This window comes from Biomphalaria glabrata, chromosome 9, assembly GCF_947242115.1.
Source record: "Biomphalaria glabrata chromosome 9, xgBioGlab47.1, whole genome shotgun sequence".
Lineage (NCBI taxonomy): Eukaryota > Metazoa > Mollusca > Gastropoda > Planorbidae > Biomphalaria > Biomphalaria glabrata.
The window spans coordinates 23,920,111-23,942,674 of record NC_074719.1 but is presented as its reverse complement, the minus strand read 5'-3'; the positions used below and the strand labels follow the sequence as shown (position 1 = coordinate 23,942,674).

The 22,564-nt window shown below is 33.2% G+C and overlaps 1 protein-coding gene across 15 annotated transcripts in view; it reads left to right on the top strand.

Moving 5' to 3' along the window:
* Nucleotides 1–20,475, top strand: part of LOC106079591 (uncharacterized) — a 145,052-nt gene extending 124,577 nt beyond the window's left edge. For 14 of the 15 annotated variants that reach the window (XM_056040165.1, XM_056040164.1, XM_056040158.1 and 11 more), the window contains 13 exons: nucleotides 4,618–4,797; nucleotides 5,560–5,697; nucleotides 6,019–6,085; nucleotides 7,732–7,823; nucleotides 8,391–8,488; nucleotides 9,569–9,695; nucleotides 10,665–10,798; nucleotides 11,602–11,794; nucleotides 12,132–14,624; nucleotides 15,583–15,716; nucleotides 16,172–16,294; nucleotides 16,471–16,558; nucleotides 17,134–20,475. In XM_056040165.1, the coding sequence (XP_055896140.1) occupies nucleotides 4,618–4,797; nucleotides 5,560–5,697; nucleotides 6,019–6,085; nucleotides 7,732–7,823; nucleotides 8,391–8,488; nucleotides 9,569–9,695; nucleotides 10,665–10,798; nucleotides 11,602–11,794; nucleotides 12,132–14,624; nucleotides 15,583–15,716; nucleotides 16,172–16,294; nucleotides 16,471–16,558; nucleotides 17,134–17,274 (4,008 nt within the window). In that variant the 3' untranslated portion in view covers nucleotides 17,275–20,475. The remainder of the gene's footprint in view (nucleotides 1–4,617; nucleotides 4,798–5,559; nucleotides 5,698–6,018; nucleotides 6,086–7,731; nucleotides 7,824–8,390; nucleotides 8,489–9,568; nucleotides 9,696–10,664; nucleotides 10,799–11,601; nucleotides 11,795–12,131; nucleotides 14,625–15,582; nucleotides 15,717–16,171; nucleotides 16,295–16,470; nucleotides 16,559–17,133) is intronic. The other variant, XM_056040154.1, reaches the window with a different exon arrangement.
* The last annotated feature ends 2,089 nt before the right edge of the window (nucleotides 20,476–22,564 follow it).

Here is a 22,564-nt window from a genome sequence, read left to right as displayed (position 1 = left end):
TATTTTAAACAGAATGGGCTTGCTTTCTTACTTACAATTAACAATAAAAATATTTTTAAAGAATACTTTAAAAAAAAAAAAGATAATACCTCCTTTATAGAACTTGTAGGGCGATTAATTTGTTCTAAATAACTAATGAAGGAATGATTTATAAAATCCCATCCCTCCCGAGAACAATCCTGGTGAAGCGAATAGTATACATCCACTAGACTATTCTAATGATAGGCCGTTAGATCTAGATATAGAAGATGATGCACACAAAGTTTCTTCTGAACATTATTTTATAATTTGCTCTGTAAATGAATAGGGCCTCGTCCATGAGGAAATATCCAAAGACATTTTGTTCTAGTCCTCCAGCCAAATCTAAATGTATGTATTACTTTGAACAAAAAAATATAACGGTCAAACTAGAATTTTCCCAGTGTGGCCAACGAGCTAGTAATTCATTTCCAAACGATACACATCCTTATAGCCGCTTTCGAGATGCGTGTCCACCCACAAATGTATTGCCCATTCGGAGTATGGGACCTGAATAGAGGTATTGTAAAAAGTAAACTTAAATACCGTGGCTTTCTAGAGATTCTTATCTACCATGGACAAACTAACGACATTTTGTGGTGTATCCGATGTACTAAAGAAAGTGTTGATAAGCTCCCTTTTTTTTTTGTTCAAAAGTTCCATGACAATTGTTTGCAGTTTTGAGCAGTGCAGATTCACATTTTATAAGCTGTCCCGTTTGGCGCTCAATCTTTTTTTTATTTTATTTTATATTTACTTTGCAACATTGAAGTTCAATTAAAGAGTCCTTGACATTGTTTCGATGATCGGGAAATCTCCCAATTTTCTTCTCTTAATGCTGTCATTGGAGCTCTCCCTTGTGTTACGTTGAAACACCATAAGGAAACATAGTAGGCTATCCTTGGAGTAATGATGGGGAAATGAGTGCATTGCCATTGGCGACAAGAGGGGTGGGATCTCGGTTAGGAAATAAACAATTATTTCAACAAATATGTGTACCATCAATGTTAGGGTACCATTGTCTTCAACGCAATACTTGTCTATTCTCAGCACATGAGTCCTTGAGATGTGGACAATGTTACACTGAAAATGGCTTGTGCCCTGGGAACATACGTTTCGTCTCGCATCTGGCTTCCAATTGCCCATCTCTCCTAAGACCATATACTATGTCTAATGTAGCACTGAAACCACATGGGTCGTCCTTCCTGCGAAATAATGTAGGCCTTTAGAGAAGTCGTGCAGATCACGCCAGAAGGAAATGTAACCCACATTCCTAACTAAATGTTCAATAATTGAAACAGTTGTCGCCCCTTGGGAGGTCTGCGCTATTTTTGGAATTCGCTGTTACATTTGTGTCAGGGAAAAAGAGTAAAGGCCTTGGGCTAATATGGAATTACAGGGTACGTAGCAGACGGGGCACATCTTGGAGCTGAACACCTCGCCCCCCCCCCAATCATATCCAGGATAATAGGAGGTCGCTCCTGCTTAGCGCCAACAATCTGGGGTTCAGAAATGCTAATAATGTTCCACTAGACTAGAGTCTTTTTGATAGTTATTGTAGTCAATGAATATTATAGTACAACATCACTGACTTATGTAAATGGAAGGTGTTCTCGACATGGTCAACGCTAAAGATAAATATTATATCAATAGGTTCTTCATAGACTGCTGGAATCAACACCAATGACTGGGAAAAAACATGTAGTCATAAAGTTAAATAGTAAAATTAAATAGATGACACTAAATATACTGAGCAAAAAAAATGGAGTCTTTTTCTCACCTGAGGCTCTCTAAAATATAAAATAATAATAATAAAAAAGTTATTCTCACTTAAGAGCCGTTAAAAAGTGTACCGGTGTTTATCTCATTTGAGGACCCTTAAAAAATCTTTTATTTTCTGATTTTACAGCCGCTAATAATCTTATATTTTTATTTCAGGGCCGCTTAAACACTTCTTTTTGTCTCTTATGAGGGCCGCTAAAAAGCTTCTTTTTATCATTTTGGGCCTCTAAAATAATTCTTTTTTTTTTCTTATTATGGCCACTAAACAAGCATCGAAGATGAAGAAATCCTAAAGGTATTGATCTCCCAGCTGTAGTCTTTGATCTTAAAACCTCGACATAGGTGGTCTCGTTTCAAGGACCACACCAGTTCTTTTCCCTTTATCACGAATCTATTTGCATCAAATTATTCAGAACATTCAATACTTTTTTTTTAAGACAAAATAAATTTAGGGAGTGGTTAAGACAATTTTATCTCTGTGTATTTCATTATTAATTATAAAAACAGATCGTTAGTTAAATCTTTGCCCAATTGCTTATCGATCAATGCAAGTAGCTTAGCGTTAGTTAGTAACTAGACGAGTAATTAATTCCTTTTTTTTTTTTACTTCTAACAAACACCGGCTCTTCCTCTGTTGGGTTTTAACACCTTTTTTGTGTTTTCTTTTTCCTTCCTTTCTATCATTAACATAGACTTTTTATAGAATGTTTTCACTCTTTTCAAACGGTTTTCTTCTACCTCTCCCTAAGAGGAGGGGAAGTGGAAGTAGGTGAGAATGAACGTTTCACACCTGGATGTACATCTGATGACCCTAAGAACAATGACACCTGTTTATCACAGAGAAGCTTGGAATATCTATTCCTAAACTACTCGTAGGCATTGTTTGAAACCGTGTAAACAAAGTTTCTCTGTGTCCATCTAGAGCCAGGTGTGTCCATCTAGAGCCAGGTGTTTTCATTTCATAATAGCGACGAATTGTGCGTACCACCCAAAGTTCAGTCTTACATTCCATGTCTTGCGTTCCTTTTTTTTTTCTATTTCATTTGAAATTATAGCAGCATTAGATTTCCTACCCTATTAAGAACTACTTTTAGAACATTACAGGTTTTATTCCACATGAATCGAGATCCAATTTCCAAACCTTTAGTACAAAATTAGTAGGAATAAACATTTTTATGAGCCTTTTATCGGAATTGAAAACATAACAAGTCTCAATAGTGTGTTTTATTCTGATCTCAAACTAAAAATCCCTTTATAATCTGTCATGGCTATGTTCTCAATAGCTGCGGTGGCTTCTTTTGGTATTTAGACAATAAATGTCAACATGACGTATTGTTTTAACAATTAATTATGGTTCTGTGAGCATATACGTAAAAAGTCTCGAAAAAATAATTTAAGATTTGACAGACACAAGATTCTCAATTAAGTGAAAAGACGAACTATTAATTTGATGTTTCTCTATGTACGTACTACATGTACTATACTGCATTTATATTGTTAAGATAGAATAGTTGTTTTTTTTAGAAACGTGTGGCTGAGAGACCTAAACCGCTTGGCTACGACTTGACCACCTAACAAGGGGGCGCGAGCTGGAATCTCGACTCGAGCAGAGTTGTGTTTGCTACCTAACGGCAGCATGGAAACCTTCCTCTAAATAGTTCCTCCCCTCACTGGTCCACAAAGGGATTGGACCAAAGCGAACTGAGCATGCTGTAGGCAGCATGGAAACCTTCCTCTAAATAGTTCCTTCCCTCACTGGTCCACAAAGGGATTGGACCAAAGCGAACTGAGCATGCTGTAGGCAGCATGGAAACCTTCCTCTAAATAGTTCCTCCCCTCACTGGTCCACAAAGGGATTGGACCAAAGCGAACTGAGCATGCTGTAGGCAGGATGCCTTAAAATAAAAGTCATCTAAAAAATATATATTCCTGAGTATTTTCACCACTAATTCAGAAGTGTCAGAAATAAGCGAAAACATGTTTCTGAAATAAAACTCTTTAATCCTCAAGTTGAAATTATGAAAATATTGAACATTCACTATAAACACACAATAAAATCTAATTTTAATTTTTAGAGTCATACTAGTAGCGATAATATGTAGCCTACGTTGTAGACTTTGTAGTATGAAATTATTTTGAATCTTAAACTAAAATTTGTGTCTATTTTATTAGTAGTATTAGCAGTGTATCGTATCTTCTCGACACTGATGTGTAGTTAACTGTAAACATCCTATTTACAAAACAAAAACATCTTGACGCTCACACTATTTGATATATAGCAGACATACCAAAATAAAAAATTAAATTAAATTTAAAAAAACAATAAAAATACAAGTGAGTAATGGTTCACAATTTTCCAGGGGACAAAACTCCATAATTCCAATCACCTGCTGCATCATTTATTTCTTCCCCTTTATTTTTTTTTTTCAATTCCACCATTAATTACAATTATTGGAAAGTGAAAGGTTAAAGCTAAATTTACATACAAAATTATAAACCTGACCCAACCCATGAACCCTTGATAGTCTCCCCATTCTTCTTAGAATAACTTAACAAGAGACTAAGTAAATGAACTTTTTTATTCACACAATGAAAACCAATTATAAAAGTCTTAAAAACATTATTTCTTTTTTCCAAAATTTTGTATTGTAGTGCGACCTCTATCCTGTCATAGAAAAAAAAAAAAAAGGAATCTGTGGTTGTTATTCTCTATTGCTAGACCTACATCTACATGTGGAACAATGTCATTTCTCTCTCTCATTTAGATATATCTCTAAATATTTAAACTTTTCTGACTTTGAGTTTGGTTGTCTTCAGACTTTGCTGCGGATCTGGGATTGCTTCCTGCTGGAAGGACCCAAGGTGTTGTTCCGCTTCTCTCTGGCTATCCTGCACATCCACAGCAAGGAAATCATTATGAAGTGTGACACCATCAGCGTCATGAGACATCTCAAAGCTTGTGCCAAAATAACTTATGACGTGGATGGTCTTGTAATGGTCAGTTGTCATCTTGTATATTTAAAATACACTTTTTAATTGAAAATCAAGTGCACAACAATTTCATTACAATTACTTCATTGTTATAGTATTTGTTTTGAAGAGATTTTAATGTAACACATATTTAAGAAAAGTCTCTGCTTATAACAACAAATGAAACTTTAAAAAATGTACCAGAATGTAATTTACAATGATGTTCTCTCTAATGTAAAGGAAATTCATATTTAAAATGTAGCTATCTATGGGTCAAATGATGTTAAGACTTATGTTTAACAAAGGCATCATTTGGCAAACTTATGACTAAATTAATTTTCATATACAGCTGAGCTTGTGGATTGGGCATTATCAGGATGTATACTTGAGCCTTCTTAATTTCAAAGCCATGTGTTTTATTATTCAGCTACCCAGTCCATTCCTATTACTATAAAATATAACTTTGACAGTGTATGTTAAATAGAATTTTTATTTAAAGTAAAATGTTTGTCAAATGTTTTGGGAATGTTACTTCAGTGTTGAAAATCTGCATCCTAGTCCAAACCTCTTACAGGATGATAGGGATGGCAGGGACAAGGCATGAATCCATTGAGACAACTGAACCATAGTCCAGTGCACTACCAGGCAGCCATGGTTTTATATTGGTTTTATGCATTTCTTAATTTTCCAGTAGATAAAAATTGCATCCAGATGTATTATAGAATTGTTTCTATTATGATACAGAAGACTTGAACTTCTATTTAATACAAATTATTTTATGCCCAACAGGCAGCTTTCAAAACATTGAAACCATTCCCACGTCGCCAGGACATAGTCAGCAAACAGACTTGTTACTTAAATGCCTTAAAAGAGAAATACAAGTGGCGAGACATGCAGAGAGTGACCTATGCTGAGAGAGAGAATGTGGTAAGTAATGTGGTTCTTTCCACAGATCAAAATAAAATTTTAGAATTACATATGAGAAAAAAAAAAGAGCATTTACTTAAATGCTAAGTTAGATGAATTCTTGACATTTCAGAAGCCATTCCCACACATAATATGTTAGTAATAATAATATCTTTGTTACCCATGTGGATATTTGTTTTACAGTTGTGCATTACAAATTCTTTTTTTTTTTTTAAATTAGAGTTCAGAGAATAATTTTCAAATGCAGATATGCATTGATTGATGATTCTCCTATTTTTTCTCCCATATAACATTTCTTTTCTTTTTTACCTCATGCTACAGTACTTAAGTATGGAGTGTGATGCAGATAAATATACTGGATTTGAATGTTGTACAGTGACAAAACCAGGTGAGTGTCTATATGAAACATGAACATGTCATTGTTTTTCTAGTTTCTATGTCCAATCCAGGAACACAAAAAGTCAGACCTAAACAGATTATCAACTAAGTTGTTTTTTTTATATGTTCTTGTAAAAATGTTTGTAAAATGTTTTACATATTTCGGATGTTCCTTCAGAGTTGAAGATAGTTTACTTCCTAGTCCAAACCTCCCGCAGGACGACGGGGGATGGGAGCGGGCAGGGTTGGAACCCTCAACCGTCGATAAATCCGAACGACAGTCCAGCGCGCAAACCACAAGACCAGGCAGCCATCCTGTTTGTCTTGTTTTCATTTCCTTTTTTGTTACGTATATTATTTTATTTCCTGTGACATCTCAATAGCTTATTAACTAATATATTTATTTACAAGTGATATCACTATTTCTCTTTTGACTATTATATTTATTTATCAATGAAAATTGTAATTTATCAAATTTTTTGTTTTGTTGCAAGAACAAAAGTCTTAGGAATTTTTCATTTCTTTTCACTTGTTCCAAATTTGATTCTACCAGCATTCAGTAACAGATATTTTAAATCTAGAACAAGATACACTAAATCTAGAACAAGATACACTAAATCTAGAACAAGATACACTAAATCTAGAACAAGATACACTAAATCTAGAACAAGATACACTAAATCTAGAACAAGATACACTAAATCTAGAACAAGATACACTAAATCTAGAACAAGATACACTAAATCTAGAACAAGATACACTAAATCTAGAACAAGATACACTAAATCTAGAACAAGATACACTAAATCTAGAACAAGATACACTAAATCTAGAACAAGATACACTAAATCTAGAACAGTTTAACAATCTCAAACAGCTTTGACTATTGCTTTGCTTTCACAGCCTCACAAGACATCATTCAGGATTTAAAGCTTAGATCTTTCCTTAAACACATAAACATTAATCCAGAAGTCTTGAGCTATGATCCTAATTAATTTTTGATATAATGGATTTATTACTTTCAATACTTCATATTAAAAATAAAGATAATGTTAATATAATATAAGCACCTTTTTGTGTTTTAAATATGTTCAGACCTCATTTGTTTTGCTCTTAATTTCGATCTAATGATTTCTTTTCAAAACTTTAAACTATTGTAAATCCTTATCTAACCAATAAAGCATCTAGGTTATATTTTGTGTCACCTTAACTTCCAAAACTTGACATAAAGGTTGGATGACCCATAATTCTAAAATTAAGCCTAATAGTTGATCATTAAAATTAGGCCAAGCCTACACCTCTATACTTTAATATGGTGTAATGTACTTAATCAAACATGATGTAATGTAAGTGAAATTTAAATCTCTTTCTCAATTTATTTATTTTCTTCTTACTAGCACTCTCCTTCCAAAGTCATTGTTGTATTATTATTCTCCCAAACACTTAGACAATTTGTGTTCTTTAGAAATTTGTGTTCTTTCACTCTCTATTATATTGGCCTAAGTCTGTCATGTCATTTAGATAGATTTAATTGTTTGAGCTTTTGTGACTTTTTTTTTTCTGAATAAAGAAAGGGGGGGGGGTGAAGTTCATGCAGAACATTTCTGTGTTGCCTTTGCATGTTTCTAGCTCAAAGCTTTTGTTGCATCTCTTTAGGTGAAGCTTGGGTTGCTTACAGTGATCCCCCTTTTGTCAAAATATGTATAGTAGACTGTAAGGAACAAACTATGACAGACACAAATATTATAGTAAGTATGACTTAGTACACATCTTTACAATACTAGGCTATTTAGTTCTTATTATTTCATGTTATTTTTTTTCATCTTCTCTTATGACTCAATTTATAATAGTAGTGTTGCCTAGATATTTTGTAGTATTCATTTTGGTTTTTGTATTGTATTTATATTTATTTAAATATTTAAAAACAAATTATATAACAAAAAATATATAATGCTGTGTTGACAGATAACACTATGCACCATAAAATCAAATTTAATGTATTCTATTTTATGTTAAAGAAAATAAGATTTTCACCTGACCTGAAATTTTTCAAATTTAAGTGTATATATTAAATCAACTTCAAATGTATTTTATTGAATTCATTTTCTAATGAAATTCTATAGGATACAACTTTTAAATAAATTTAATTTGTTACATTTTGTGCATTTTTTAATGTTATATTTGTTTACCTAAATCACTGATATTTATTTCCATCTTTTTACTAATATTTGCACACACACAAAATTTGACTGTACACTTACAGAAATATTACTCAAATGTGATGGTCCTCTAATATTAACTTATATTTGTTTCAGTTTGAAACACGAGTGTTGTCTATGGTGTATGCTAATGATGATATGGTTTTAATTGGGACTCTGTCCTGGTTTGTGTTCTCATACAGCCAGTCTACTAAGTAAGTATAACTAAATAAGTATAAGTATAACTAAGTAAGTACAAGTATAACTAAGTAAGTATAAGTATAACTAAGTAAGTATTGGATGTACCTGCTAGATTTAATACAAATACAAAAACAAAATTGAATAAAATACTCAGAAAGACACAAAGATAAAGACACATTCCTCATCCCATATGCTAGGACAAATTTGTACAAATACTTCTTCTTCCCTAGTGCTATTAGAGCATGGAATGGATTGCCTGAGCTAGCCAGGAAAACCAGTGACTTGGCAGAATTTAAGTCATTGGTTAATATGCATGACTGAATGCATGACACGTAGGACATACTCATCTTCTTTTTTGAAGTAACATCTGTATTATATATGATAAGATAATATTATTTTATCATAGCATTTTACTTTTATTAATAAAACTTCTCACAAGTACAAAAAGAGATATGAATTTAAAAGTCCTAATTTTATACTATTTGACATTTTTATAAAATTGATTTGCATGTAGATTGTCAATATGATCCAAGCAACTTTTGCTTAGTTTTTAGTTTCTCTAAGAATTTCTATTTTTTTAATTTTTAAATGTGATACACTAAAAAAAATATATGTTTTTTTTTTATTTTCTTGGGTTTTCCCCTTAAACTTTTGTTAACCTGTTTTAACAAAGCTTATATCAACTCACTCTGTCTATTTGGTACAACATTTGTACATATTATCTCTCCTTCCTCCCATTCTTAGATAAAGTTGAAACTTTGCACAATTATCCATCATTGCTAACAAAAATCATTTAAAAAAAGTAACCATTTAATTAAGGTAAATAAGGTAATGGTAATTAATTATTTTACTTTGATTATGATTAAGCGAAATAAATCTTACAGTATTGATAGAAATGGCTATAAATATATAGATCTTCCCCTTAGATAGGCTTTTTTTTCAAATAGTATTTTTGTTTTATTTTGCTTGATTAAGAGGTGAAAAAATATTGAAAATAAAATTCACATGCTCTTCTACTGCTCAACTTTCTGAAAAATGTTTTTTGAAATTATCAAAACAACAAGATGATAATAGTTCACAATATTATATTCTAGGGAGCTACTATGGCAGCAGAGACTACATGATGCAGTATTGTCAATGCAAGTGTATCAAGATGAAGATGGTGACAAAATGTACAGACTATTTGCTGGTTTAGCTGATGGAACTATTGCTGTTTTCGAGGTAAATAGCCCAAAAATAGAACAAATTATGGTTTAGATAATTATATGTAAAATCTTGTCTTCTAAACCCATGAAAACATTTATAAAATGTATGTCTTTTGTTTTGTATACCAATAGCATTCTTTGTTGATTGGAAGCTTATAGATCAAAACTGTTCAGAAAGGCATGTTTTATAGTTAACATGTATACCTAAGATGAATGATTATGAGGAACTGCTCCCACCATAGTGCAATGTTTGTAACATTTTTCGGATGTTTCTTCGGAGTTGAAGATAATTTACTTCCTAGTCCTAACTTCCCGCAGGATGACGGGGGATGGCAATGGCTAGAAATTGTTTCTGTCACCATAGTCTAATCTTATCTTATATATTACAGGTGTTACTTCAAAAAAGTCTTGCTTGTTAATCTGCTAAATCGTTGGTTTTCCTGGGTGATTCAGGCAACCCATTCCATTCTCTCATGGCACCAGGGAAGAAGGAGCATTTGTACAAAATTGTTCTAGTGTATGGAATGAGAAAAGTGCCTCTATCTTTGTGTCTCATAACACTCATGCTGGTCTAATGATGTTTTAGATGCATCTCCCCTAAGCACTTAATATAAAAATGTGAAGCTGTTTCTTTATAGTGGGGGCATCTTGGAAAGGTAACTAAGTCAGAAATTAACAATATATAGGTTTACGGAGCTGTGTCTGTTTCTAAACAGCATTTTTCTGACCCAAAGAACCAGCATTGCCAACAATGTTTTATATATATTCTAAGGGGAATGACAAAGCGACTTGTGCAAAAAATTTTGATTAAAGTGAGGAGGATTTGCAACATATTGACTTCACTTTTTTGTCCTTAAAGCCCATCCTTTTCCAGAAGCAAGATTTGGTTTTATATATATATCTATATATATATATTTAATTAGCAAGTCAGATTAGCAAGATGGTTTTTTATACCATATGCTAATTTTTTATTTTCTGTGTTTAGGCTGTGAGCTCTCAGTGTACCAATTATGACCTATTCTATCTACCTGTTGGTCAGTCTCCAGTCACCTGCTTGCAGGTCCTAGGCAATAAACTTTGGTGTGCATGTGGAAACAATGTCTCAATTATCAATGCCAGGTAAACATGCTAGCATTTCTATTTCTGTGTTTATTGTATACAGGGGGTTCTCAGGTTACAACATTGATTGGTTCCTATGTAACATTGTAAACTGATTTTCTGTGTAAGTTGGAACACACGTACATACTGCTCTAAATACAGTAAGCACTTATTTTATATTAACACCTTTCCAAACACAGTATCTTGAAGAATTATAAAAAATCACTTTAAGGAATATATAATATGTTTAGTAATGAAATGGAACAGTCATTAAAACAGTAATTAAAGAAAAGAGAGAACATGCTTATTATGAGGAGCAAGTTGTAGAAGGTGCTGGAAATACTGAGGCAGGTAAGTCTGTTGAGGCAACTTTATCTTAACGAAATAGGCCTACTGCTGCAGGTTAGTCTGGAAAGAGTTTGTGTTTATGGCATTAATGACCTGAAACTAGTCAAGTCAAAACAATCTAGTATAACACTATTTAGGAGAAGAGTTGTAATCATCAGGACCTCCTGTATAAGAACAGCTTAAAAAATAGACAACACTTTTGTTAATGCCTTTGATGATTAATTTAAATTGAAATTATTTGGCTATTGTAAAAATTACTTACTAGTTGCATACCTTTATTGAACAAATACTTAGCATATGGTCATATGGTGGCACTATCAATTTAGACCAAACAATGCAATTAAAAGAATGTGAAATTTGGCTTGATAATAATGTCTCTTTGTCATTCTCAACACAATTTTTTTTTTTTTTTTTGCAACAACGTCTTTAAAATGTTGATTAATATAATCTTTTATTTATTTCTTCATCTTTGTCAGTACTCTCGATCCCAAAGACAGATTCACAGTATCCACTAATCCCTATGACACCATACTGTCCCTTGTCCCTGGTCTTCCAGGTGTCTGGATCTCTGTCAGAGGATCTTCTGTTCTGGAATTGTGGGATCCTGAGAACATCACTTGTAAAATGCTGTACGATACCCGTACAGGAAAGTTTCCAAATCTGAGAAAAGTACGATTTTTTTGTTTTAAATACTGAAATTGAACATAATGAAAATAATTTATCTAGATGCATATTTTTTTTTACAGTCAGGATTCTTTAGTTCAATGGTCTATATTAAACTCCTGTTCTTTAGTACAATGGTCTATATTAAACTCCTGTTCTTTAGTACAATAGTCTATATTAAACTCCTGTTCTTTAGTACTATGGTCTATATTAAACTTCTGCTCTTTAGTACAATGGTATATATTAAACTCCTGTTCTTTAGAAATGTTCTTAATATTGACTAACTGTTTATTTGAAAAAAACAAAAACTTATTTTTTTTTATTTATTTATTTTTTTTTGCAGGAAGATGAAACTTATTTTAATGCTGCTAGAATCACATCCATTCTCTCCCTAGACTACAATGTTTGGGTAGGAACTGGGGAGGGCATTCTCATCACCTTTGATGTTTTCTCTCAAGGGCAGAAAACTCCATCAGAAGCATCATCTTTCATGGCGGAAGCATTTTTATCGGGTGACTTGGAACTTCAGTCATGGCAGTCTTCCTCACAAAAGAGTGATGTTGAGAGTCTTGCACGGCTTGTGGAAGTGGAAAAACGTGTGAAAGAGCTTATACATAGGCAAGGCACAGATGGGGATGATTCCATTGACCAGAGCAATATGGATGATAGCAATAGTTCATATTTAGAAATAGAGCTCCCTGGAATGGATTCAGACCTTAAAAACATAGGAATAAATTCTAGAGAAAATTCTATGCCTAACGTAAAAGATCATTTTGATCAAAGAAATATCTTCTCTCACGATGTGAATTTTGAGAACAAAATGGATCTCACTAAGACATGGTCAGCTGATTCTGCCCACACCGAGTTTTCTATTAAGACCAACACATCAGGGGTCAGCTCCAATTATAGCCATCACTCTGATATCAGTGATACCATAGCACCAGATGTTGTTTCAATGTACGACTCAGGCTATGCCCAGCCAAAAGAACCATTCAAAAACATCCAGCAGGTGACTGTAATTCCTGTGGCTGAGAAACACATTGCAGATGTCATTCATTTAAACTTACCCATACATAAACATGATGAGGTGACTACAAGACCTAGCAGTAATGAAGATAAAACATGTAAAAACTATCCCCAAGATATTTCCAATGTAAATAAGGATATTGTTGTTTGCTATGAGAAAAGAGCATCAAGAAAGTCAGCAGACAGTGGAATCTCTTCAATTCATGAGAAAATTACAAAAGAAACAGAGCAAAGATTTGAGAGCTCTGTCAATGGTCTATCATGTACACCACAGGAAAGTACTGAGTGTTCAGCAGAGCTTGTTACAGACCTAAATAACGAAGTGCCTGACTCACCTGACTCAATACACTTTCAAAGTGAAGAAAATGATGAAGTATCAAAAACTAAAGTATTCATTCTATCTAATGAAAGAAGTGTTTCTTTAGAGTCTAATAAAACAGCTGAGTCAGATGATGTGTTTCAAGAGAACTCTATTAGGGATGGAGGTGATACAACTAATAAAGACACAACTACTAATAGCCAAGAAGAGATAGATTTAAAAGACAACATTTTAACAGACAATACTTTACAGAATGACATTCATCTGAACTTAACTTATGAAAACAATTTGGCCAACAAGTTTAATGGAGACATCTTGAGTGAAACAAACAGAGACGCCTTGAATGGTCACTTTGTTGAGGAGCACATCGAGAAGACTAAATCCAACACTATTCTTAGAAGAGTGCAAAGCCTTAAGAAAAACTTCAAAGTTGACTTGAATCTCAGCTCTAATAAAAAGTCATCTAAACTTAAAGACAAATTTACAGACCAAACTAATCCCAATCTCAGTCAACACATCTCAAGTTCAGTGGGAGAATCTGTTGTGGTCACAGAAACTCTTGAAACTCAAGACATTAATCACAACCTAACTTCACCATCCTCTGTTTCAAAGGAACTTGTTACTTTTGATATATCAGATTCTCAACAAGACGCTGTGCATAAATTGTCGAATTCATCTACCACACCTCTTGAAATGCTGGTAGATGCTGACAAAAACATTCCTGATAACAAAACATTTCCCCAAGAAGAAAATGTGTCTAGACCTTTAAATGGTGAGCCTACATATCTTCAAAGCAATGTTCGTCCTCAGAACACAAACACCCCCAACTTCACACCCAGTGAAAACAGTGCCATGAAACATCCAATAAGTAGCCAGCAAGAAGAAACAGAGCAGCTAAGCATTGATACAAAGTTTTATGGGGACTCTGATGAGGACAGTGTTGTCCATGAAGCGCGTGTTCAGTCATTCAAAGACAGCTACAAGAAAATGTCCAACGCAAATTTAAAATTTAAGTTGTTAAATGACATTATTCCTGAGAATGCAAATGTACAAGTTCAGAAAGTTCAGAGAGCCCCCAAATTGTCTGGAAATAAAGATAGTTACACTTCCTCAGAAACACATTCTAAGTCTTCAGATTTTGGATCCTTATATCATTCAACTGGATCACCTAAGAAGCCATTATCTGTGATTGGGAGACAGAGCTCTGATGCAAGTATAATATTAGGAAATATTCAACCCAAAGACCCTGATGCTCAGTGGCGGCTGGACTACACCAATATTCATGTTGACACTGACCTTGAGGGCTCTGTCATGTCAATAGGAATGCATGATGGGCTGGGCGGTGATGTTGACTCTTCCTTACCTTCAAGCAGACGCCTCAGTTGTATCAGTACCAACTCTGATTTGAAAGATCAAAGAATGAATCAGTTTCTGAGAGACACTGCTAGCTCTTACAGTTCTCATTTGTGTCTGTCTTCTGAAGATGATAAGGTATCTACTTCGTACCAAATCATTTTAATCTAGTGGAGATGGTAGCTTCTCATAAATTTCTAGTTTCTATAAATAGAGATATTTTTATTACAACAGGGCTAAATTATTATTATCTGTTTATGTATGAAACCAAGAAATTAATCATTATGATCAACATAGTGCTCAGTTGCCTTAAGTTAGACTTATGACAATAGTTGCATTAAGTTAAATTTGAACATAAAGCTATAGTTACTGCAATGTTTGACATGTTCCTTCAGAATCTGAACATAATTACATCCAAGTCCAAACCTCCTACAAGATGATGGGGGAAGGCAGTGGACAGGGTTTGAACCTAGGACTTTTGAGGCAACTGAATGGCAGTTCAGAGTGCATACAGCACAAACAGGCAGCCATCCAATATATTTACTATAATAAATGAAAGTAGATGCACTTTTTAATCAGTAATGTGACCCACTACCTTAACCTTTTTTTTTTTTTTTATTTTGTAGGGGAGGTCTTGGTTTTGTTATTGCTGTATGATAATAATAAAATAAGTTGTATGTTACTTATTGTAAGCTTGTAAGACTGACCATTTTAGGTAAGGTGTATCAAACTGGATCTTGGGCTATTAGTGTAAGACTGATTATTTAGTTTCTTGGAGCAAGAATTTTTTTTGATGGCTAGACCAATATATCAGATGAACTGCTCAGTGGTTTCCAAATCAGGGAGCTTTCCATATAGTTTTCTTTCTGTAGGGGTGTTTTGGGGCCAGTTTCTAGTTCCTGCCTCTTGGTAAAGAATACAGTTTTGAAGGGCATGGTCAGCATTCTCTGGTGACATTCCACATGGGCAGATTGAAAGAGATTTGAATGTTTTGTTCCAAAACATTTCAATTTTTTATTCAGTAGGCTAAATTTTCTTGAAATAACTTTAACTTAATGAGAACTAAACTGTTTATAAGTTTCTTTTCTTCTCTCAGATGATGGCATTTCTGTCCACTCCAAATATGAGTGACTGCAACTCTGCTGGCTGGTCTTCTTATGATGACATCTCTACACCATCACAGGACAATGACAGTGTCAGATACAGAATGCCTAGACCCAGTGCCTACAAGTAGGTGAAAACTAATAATGTATGTCTGATAGATACCAAACCATTTGGATTCCCTACCCATGAACTGAGAAGACTTGAGCTCAAATCCCAGTGTAGACAAGGAATATTTAGTTGAAATAGGACTCAAGCTGAGTTGTTTTGGCTGAGCACCTAATGAAAGAAAGAAAACCTTACTCTCAATTACTCTTTCCCTCCTACATGCCCAGTAAAGAGTGCACTGAGTGTTTTATAGGAGCATGGAAGAAACACTATTTATAAGAAGTAATAATACTCTGATCATTTTTGTCAGTTACATTCAATTATCTACTTAAGCCAAATAGTTGTGTGGTGTAATGAATGTCATACATTTATAACATTATAAAATAATCAAAAATATATTAAATGTCTCAATATTTTATTTTGTCTGTGTTTATAATCTATTTATGTTAATAGTTTTATTTTTCTATATCTGTCAGCATGGAAAGTAGAGCCACCAGTATCGCCAGTACGCTAGACCTGTATGCTGGTGGCACAGACCTGGCACTAATGAGTAAAAACAAAATATCAGATAAACCTGTAAAATGGCTGCTTTCCACTCAGTGAGTATAAAAGTTATTTTTTTTTGTTTGTTTGTTTGTTTGTTTGTTTCAATATAAAATAATAAATTCAATATATATTTATTTTTTTACAATTATTATATTTCACTAATATTTTATAAGTATTTGCTTTGTATAAATTGAATGCATCTGTACAAATGTGGATTTCTTTATTAAAGAAGTGAAGGGAGACCTGTAATACTTAGTTTCTCTGGATCACATTCTGATGACGAGGCTGCTCTACTTTGGTCAAGGGAAGCCAAAGAGGTAAACATTTGCTTTGAGCAAAGTACAATAAGGTCTAATATTGAGAAACAATTATTTATAGATTATTTTTTTTTAAAGGAAATCTACAACAGGATGTTTCCATATGTTACGATATACTTGAGTTCTAATACTTGGAAAAGAAAATTAAACAAAATGTCAAAGAGTTTATATAGACTGAAGTCATAAGAGCCAAACATATATGAATGTAGCATACTAAATAGAGTTTAAGAACTTGTTAGATTTAATGATTTATGTTTGAATTATCACACAATAATGGTGACATAATTGCACTACGCAAAAGAGCAAGGTTTCTGTCCACGGCTTTTGCAAGAGAGGATTTGAACCTCTAAAGCCCTCACTCAAATGGGTTTGATGATGATGTAGACTGAAGTCATGTGACTTTATATGACTGAAGCCAAATGTCTATGAATGTAGCATACTAAATAGAGTTCAAGAACTGGTTAGATTTACTGATTTGAGTTTGAAATATTATTCATAACTATGATTGTAGCTCATTCAAATAAATCTGTGATATAAGAAACCCCACTAAAGCAAAATATTTACATATTTGACAGACACTTTGGACTAATGCTCCAATACTGGAATATAATCCAACCACCAAAAGGGCCACTCTGCCCAGCTACATGAGGCCGCAGTTGGCCAGCTCAGCCCGAACAAGTCCACGCATCAAAATAACAAGCCACTCTGGAACTTGAGGCAGACAACATGTAGCAGACAAGGCATTTGCTTTTCACCTGGAACACAATGGTGGGTGTTTAAATGACTTAAACTCTGTCTGTTCAAGGGTTAGCATTGAATGAATTTCTACATTAGTACTTAACTAAGTAAAAAGACATCATTTGTTTGTAAACTACTGATATGTAGGAAACTTATTTTAAGAACATATTACCTGACAGTCACAAGTAATGCTGTTTTATATGTTACATACATGCCATATACTGGCGAATACTGAACCTTGTCAACCTTTTATATTTACATGAAAGCGTATGATGGCCATATTTATTAGGCTTTAAGTGACATGAAGTGTATTCTTTTTTTTGAAATAAAAGTGTCTGGAAAGTCAATTGTGTTTTAAATATAAATTGTAAAATATTTATTTGTATATATAACAATGACATGTATAGCTTAAATATGAAGTGTTACTTTATAAATGATATTTATGTTTACTTGTTTTTAAATCATAAAAATGTTCCTGCAATTACATAATGGAGATTTTGAAATTAAATATCACTAGATCCAGTTTTTATAAATTCTCAAATGAACTTGCATTTTTGTGCACAATTCCATTCTTTATTGTATGCTGAATAATAATAAAAACACACAAAGTGAACTTTATTTTTTGTCCAAAATAATAAAGACCAAAAATAATGTATATCTTTAGAACAACAATACCACACTAAGTGCCTCAAATGTAATTGTAACCTACATTCTATTTTAGTGGTGTAATTAAAAAAGTTTTTTTTTTTTTTTATTTTGTAGCCCCTTTCAATTCTTCCTTCGTTTTGTTTTTTATTATTATTTTTATATTTTATTACTTGTATATTAGAGATTTTTCTGGGTATTTCTGTATTTTGTATTTTTTACAAATGTGGGTGTAAATATGAAGGAGATAACTCTACATATAACTGTCAAAGTCAACTTCTATTAGCACATTATTTTAACTCTTTCCAAACTTACTTTAAAGAATAAAAATATTGTTAATGACTTTAAAAAAATGTTTTCAATTTTGGATCTTTAAATAAATGCTCAAATATTTATAATGTGATCATAAGATAAGATAATGTTTTTTTTTCTTTAAAAAGAAATTTGAAGTCTAGCATTATTACAAAGTGTTTTTTCCTGCATTATTATTATAATGAAAAAAAAACCCCACTACAGACTATTCCATGGTATTGCATTTTACAGAGCAATAGAGATAATGCATCTCATTTTTCACTTATGTAGCATGTAAATAAAAATAATTGAATTATTTTGACAATTCAATCAGTGTTGATAAGTTATGATTGTTGATAAATAATTGTCAGAATTTTGTGATAACCTGTGATGTTTGTAAAGTTATACTTATAAATATTCTAAACAAAGGATATTGGTGTGTATCTTAATTAAGAAAGATGGTTGTTGTTTGTTTCAGTTTATTTCACAATCATTCATACTGTGATAGCATTTGCTGCCTTAAGATCCCACTTGAAATTTTTATTCATATGGTTGACATTTTTTGAAGATTCCAGAGTTAAAAAACCTCTTGAAGATTATCTACAATAGTCAATTTGTTGATTTCTATAAATATAAATTTTTGTTTACACATTTTTTGTCAAAGTCAAGGAAAATTATTCTGGAATTCATTGCAGAATTGGAAAACAATATTGATGGAATTTTATTTTAATTGAATAACAATTATAATAAGTCTAATAAACAATTTAAAACTCATCAGTAGAAATAGGAAAAAAAAAGTAAAAAGTCATCTATCTCTATGTTGCATCCATATCATTGTGTGGATAGGGCTATAGCTACTCAAGATTTTTTAGGGTGCAAAAAATAGAATAGTCAACATTGAAGACAAAAATAGAGTTTAAACATTTCTACATAAAAAGAAATAATAATTGTTTTCTTATTTTCTTTCTTGGTGGATTCACATGTTTTATTCTACATGAATTTCATGTCTTTCTTTTGAACTACTTATGTTTACATATATTCTATGCTCCGAAAACACTCCCCCCTCTCCACATTTCTTGTTTTACACAAGCATTAATAACATTTAATATTTTGGCCTGTACATTTGTAATTTACCTGGCCATTTGGCATAGCTGCCAAATCTCAAAGAATCCTAGATAATTAGAACAAACAAAATGTTTCTTTGTCACAGGCTTCACCATTATGATTACTATGAAGTAAGATCATGCTTTCTTACTATTAGGGGCTAGATATAATAGTATTAACATAGTATATTTGTCCATTATGTTCACATTGTTTGGAACTAAACAGACCAATGGATACAAGTTTCTGTACTATGTAATTACTGTATGAGCCACAGGACCAGTTATGGACTGAGACAATTAGCTAAAGGACACATTAGTCAAGGTGTAAATGCAGTCAAACGTATCCATTTCTTCCCTAAATAAGTGATGCTTATATTTTACTTTGTATCTGAAGATGATGGCATACTCATTTGTTGTTGTTTTTTTTTTGTTTTGCTGTGCAGCGCAATGTTTGATTTTTATATTGGGTATGAATAGTTTGAGTCTTATTCAAATGCTTGATCTGAATGTTACATATAGTTTTTTATCAATAAAAAGCAGGTCAGATATTTCTTCGGACTTAAAGGAAAGCCTTATTATTATGATTATCTTATAAATGATTAAATTGAATCTTTTTTTTTAACTTAATGTTAAATTGTAGAGATAGCAAAATAATATAATTGATTTATGGAGCTTGAACATTTCGTGTATTATTGTCAATGTAATAAAAGATATTAATATGTTATCAAACTTGTTGGTCACTAACGTATGTAAAAAAAAAAAATGTTGTTGACTTTGTAATTTTTTATTTTTTTTTCAAGGTATGATCTTCCTTTTTTTTTCTCATTTATAAGAAAAATACTAGATCTTCTGTTCTGTTTAGTTTTGTTTTTTTTGTTTGTTTTTTCACTAAAATAATTAATTTGTATATTATTAGTCAAATTTATTTGTTCACCATCATTAGCTTAGAAAAGTAGCAAAACTATCAAATAAATGTTTTTGTTCTATGACAGTCTACTTCATTGACATACATATAAATCTGATTGTTCATTTTTTTAAACTAGTCTTTTTGTAACTGTTCATGTTAACTGTCCCTTCCATTGATGAATCTCATTCACAATTCGTATAACAATGAAATTAAATAAAATATTGTGAAAACTACTTTAAAATAGACTTGTTCAGTTTTGAGCAATTCATTATTTTATTACACACAGACATCAGATAATTCCATTTAGAGATCCACATTTGATATTCCCTTCATTTCAATCCTATAATAATATTAGTTACTTTCCTGTAAAGTCTTTCATCATCAGTCTTTCTAAAGCCAAATGTAGTGTTGATAACCTAACTTAATTTGTAAGATACATTAGCGCTACAATTTAAAAGAAAATCTGGAACGTATGAGCTACCCCCCCCCAAAAAAAAACACCCTGTAAACTCGTAGGTCCCCTATATCCATTGTAATTTCTCATATTTTTGACACATAAATAAACAATCACTTACAGGAGAATATGACAGGTAAGTAACTGGCGCTCATACCTTCAGTGAAGTCCAGTAGGGAATCGACGCCTACGCGGGCGCCATTATCCCGTTGGTAGGCCTGGACAAGGGATTCCCCATCCCGAGTCCTGTCTGAGGATTCCCAGTTGTAGACAGCCATGTAGGCGCTTATACCAGAAAGTTTCAGGCAGTAGGACTCGACTGGTTACAGACCTTGGAGAAGGAAAACTTTGCATTCAAACATCCGCTGTTTTTGTAGTTATACCATTAAATCATGAGGGACGTTGACCCATTGGCACCTTACAGCATACAGTGCTACAGACTGGCAGAATCCCTGACGCAAATGCATTACCATTTGCCGTTTCTTTGGACACAGCTGCGTGGACAAAAATAACTAATGCCAAAACCTTCATCTTATTTCCATGAGAAGATGGTTCATAATTCTTTCTCAACCGAAGGAGGCAAACAAAAAGATGTATTTTTTATAATGCACTCTTCTTACCATTTACTAAAATCGTTTATTTTTGTTTTAATAAAAAAGAATGCATTTTGATTGTATTTAACTGACCTATATGTATGGGGTACATTTGTTTGTATGAACGTCCGCATATGTTAATTGTTGATCGTTTATAGCTTTCAGTATTCAGATTGAAAATATTAACAGCTGCCATTTTACCCGCCTGGGTACATTACTTAGGAAGCCGACTTTGATTCTGCACTTTAACACATTTCTAAATTCTCTTAATAAATTTAAATACTTTAAAAAAAATCTTTCTCGATGTTTGAACGTGTTCACATGTCTGGACTAGTCACTACGCTATGATCCTGTCACTTGTCTGGACTAGTCACTACTCTATGATCCTGTCACTTGTCTGGACTAGTCACTACGCTATGATCCTGTCACTTGTCTGGACTAGTCACTACTCTATGATCCTGTCACTTGTCTGGACTAGTCACTACGCTATGATCCTGTCACTTGTCTGGACTAGTCACTACTCTATGATCCTGTCACTTGTCTGGACTAGTCACTACGCTATGATCCTATCACTTGTCTGGACTAGTCACTACGCTATGATCCTATCATTTGTCTGGACTAGTCACTACTCTATGATCCTGTCACTTGTCTGGACTAGTCACTACTCTATGATCCTGTCACTTGTCTGGACTAGTCACTACGCTATGATCCTATCATTTGTCTGGACTAGTCACTACTCTATGATCCTGTCACTTGTCTGGACTAGTCACTACGCTATGATCCTATCACTTGTCTGGACTAGTCACTACGCTATGATCCTATCACTTGTCTGGACTAGTCACTACGCTATGATCCTATCACTTGTCTGGACTAGTCACTACGCTATGATCCTATCACTTGTCTGGACTAGTCACTACGCTATGATCCTATCACTTGTCTGGACTAGTCACTACGCTATGATCCTATCACTTGTCTGGACTAGTCACTACGCTATGATCCTATCACTTGTCTGGACTAGTCACTACGCTGTGATCCTATCACTTGTCTGGACTAGTCACTACGCTGTGATCTTATCACTTGTCTGGACTAGTCACTACGCTATGATCCTATCACTTGTCTGGACTAGTCACTACGCTATGATCCTATCACTTGTCTGGACTAGTCACTACGCTATGATCCTATCACTTGTCTGGACTAGTCACTACGCTGTGATCTTATCACTTGTCTGGACTAGTCACTACGCTATGATCCTATCAATTGTCTGGAATAGTCCCT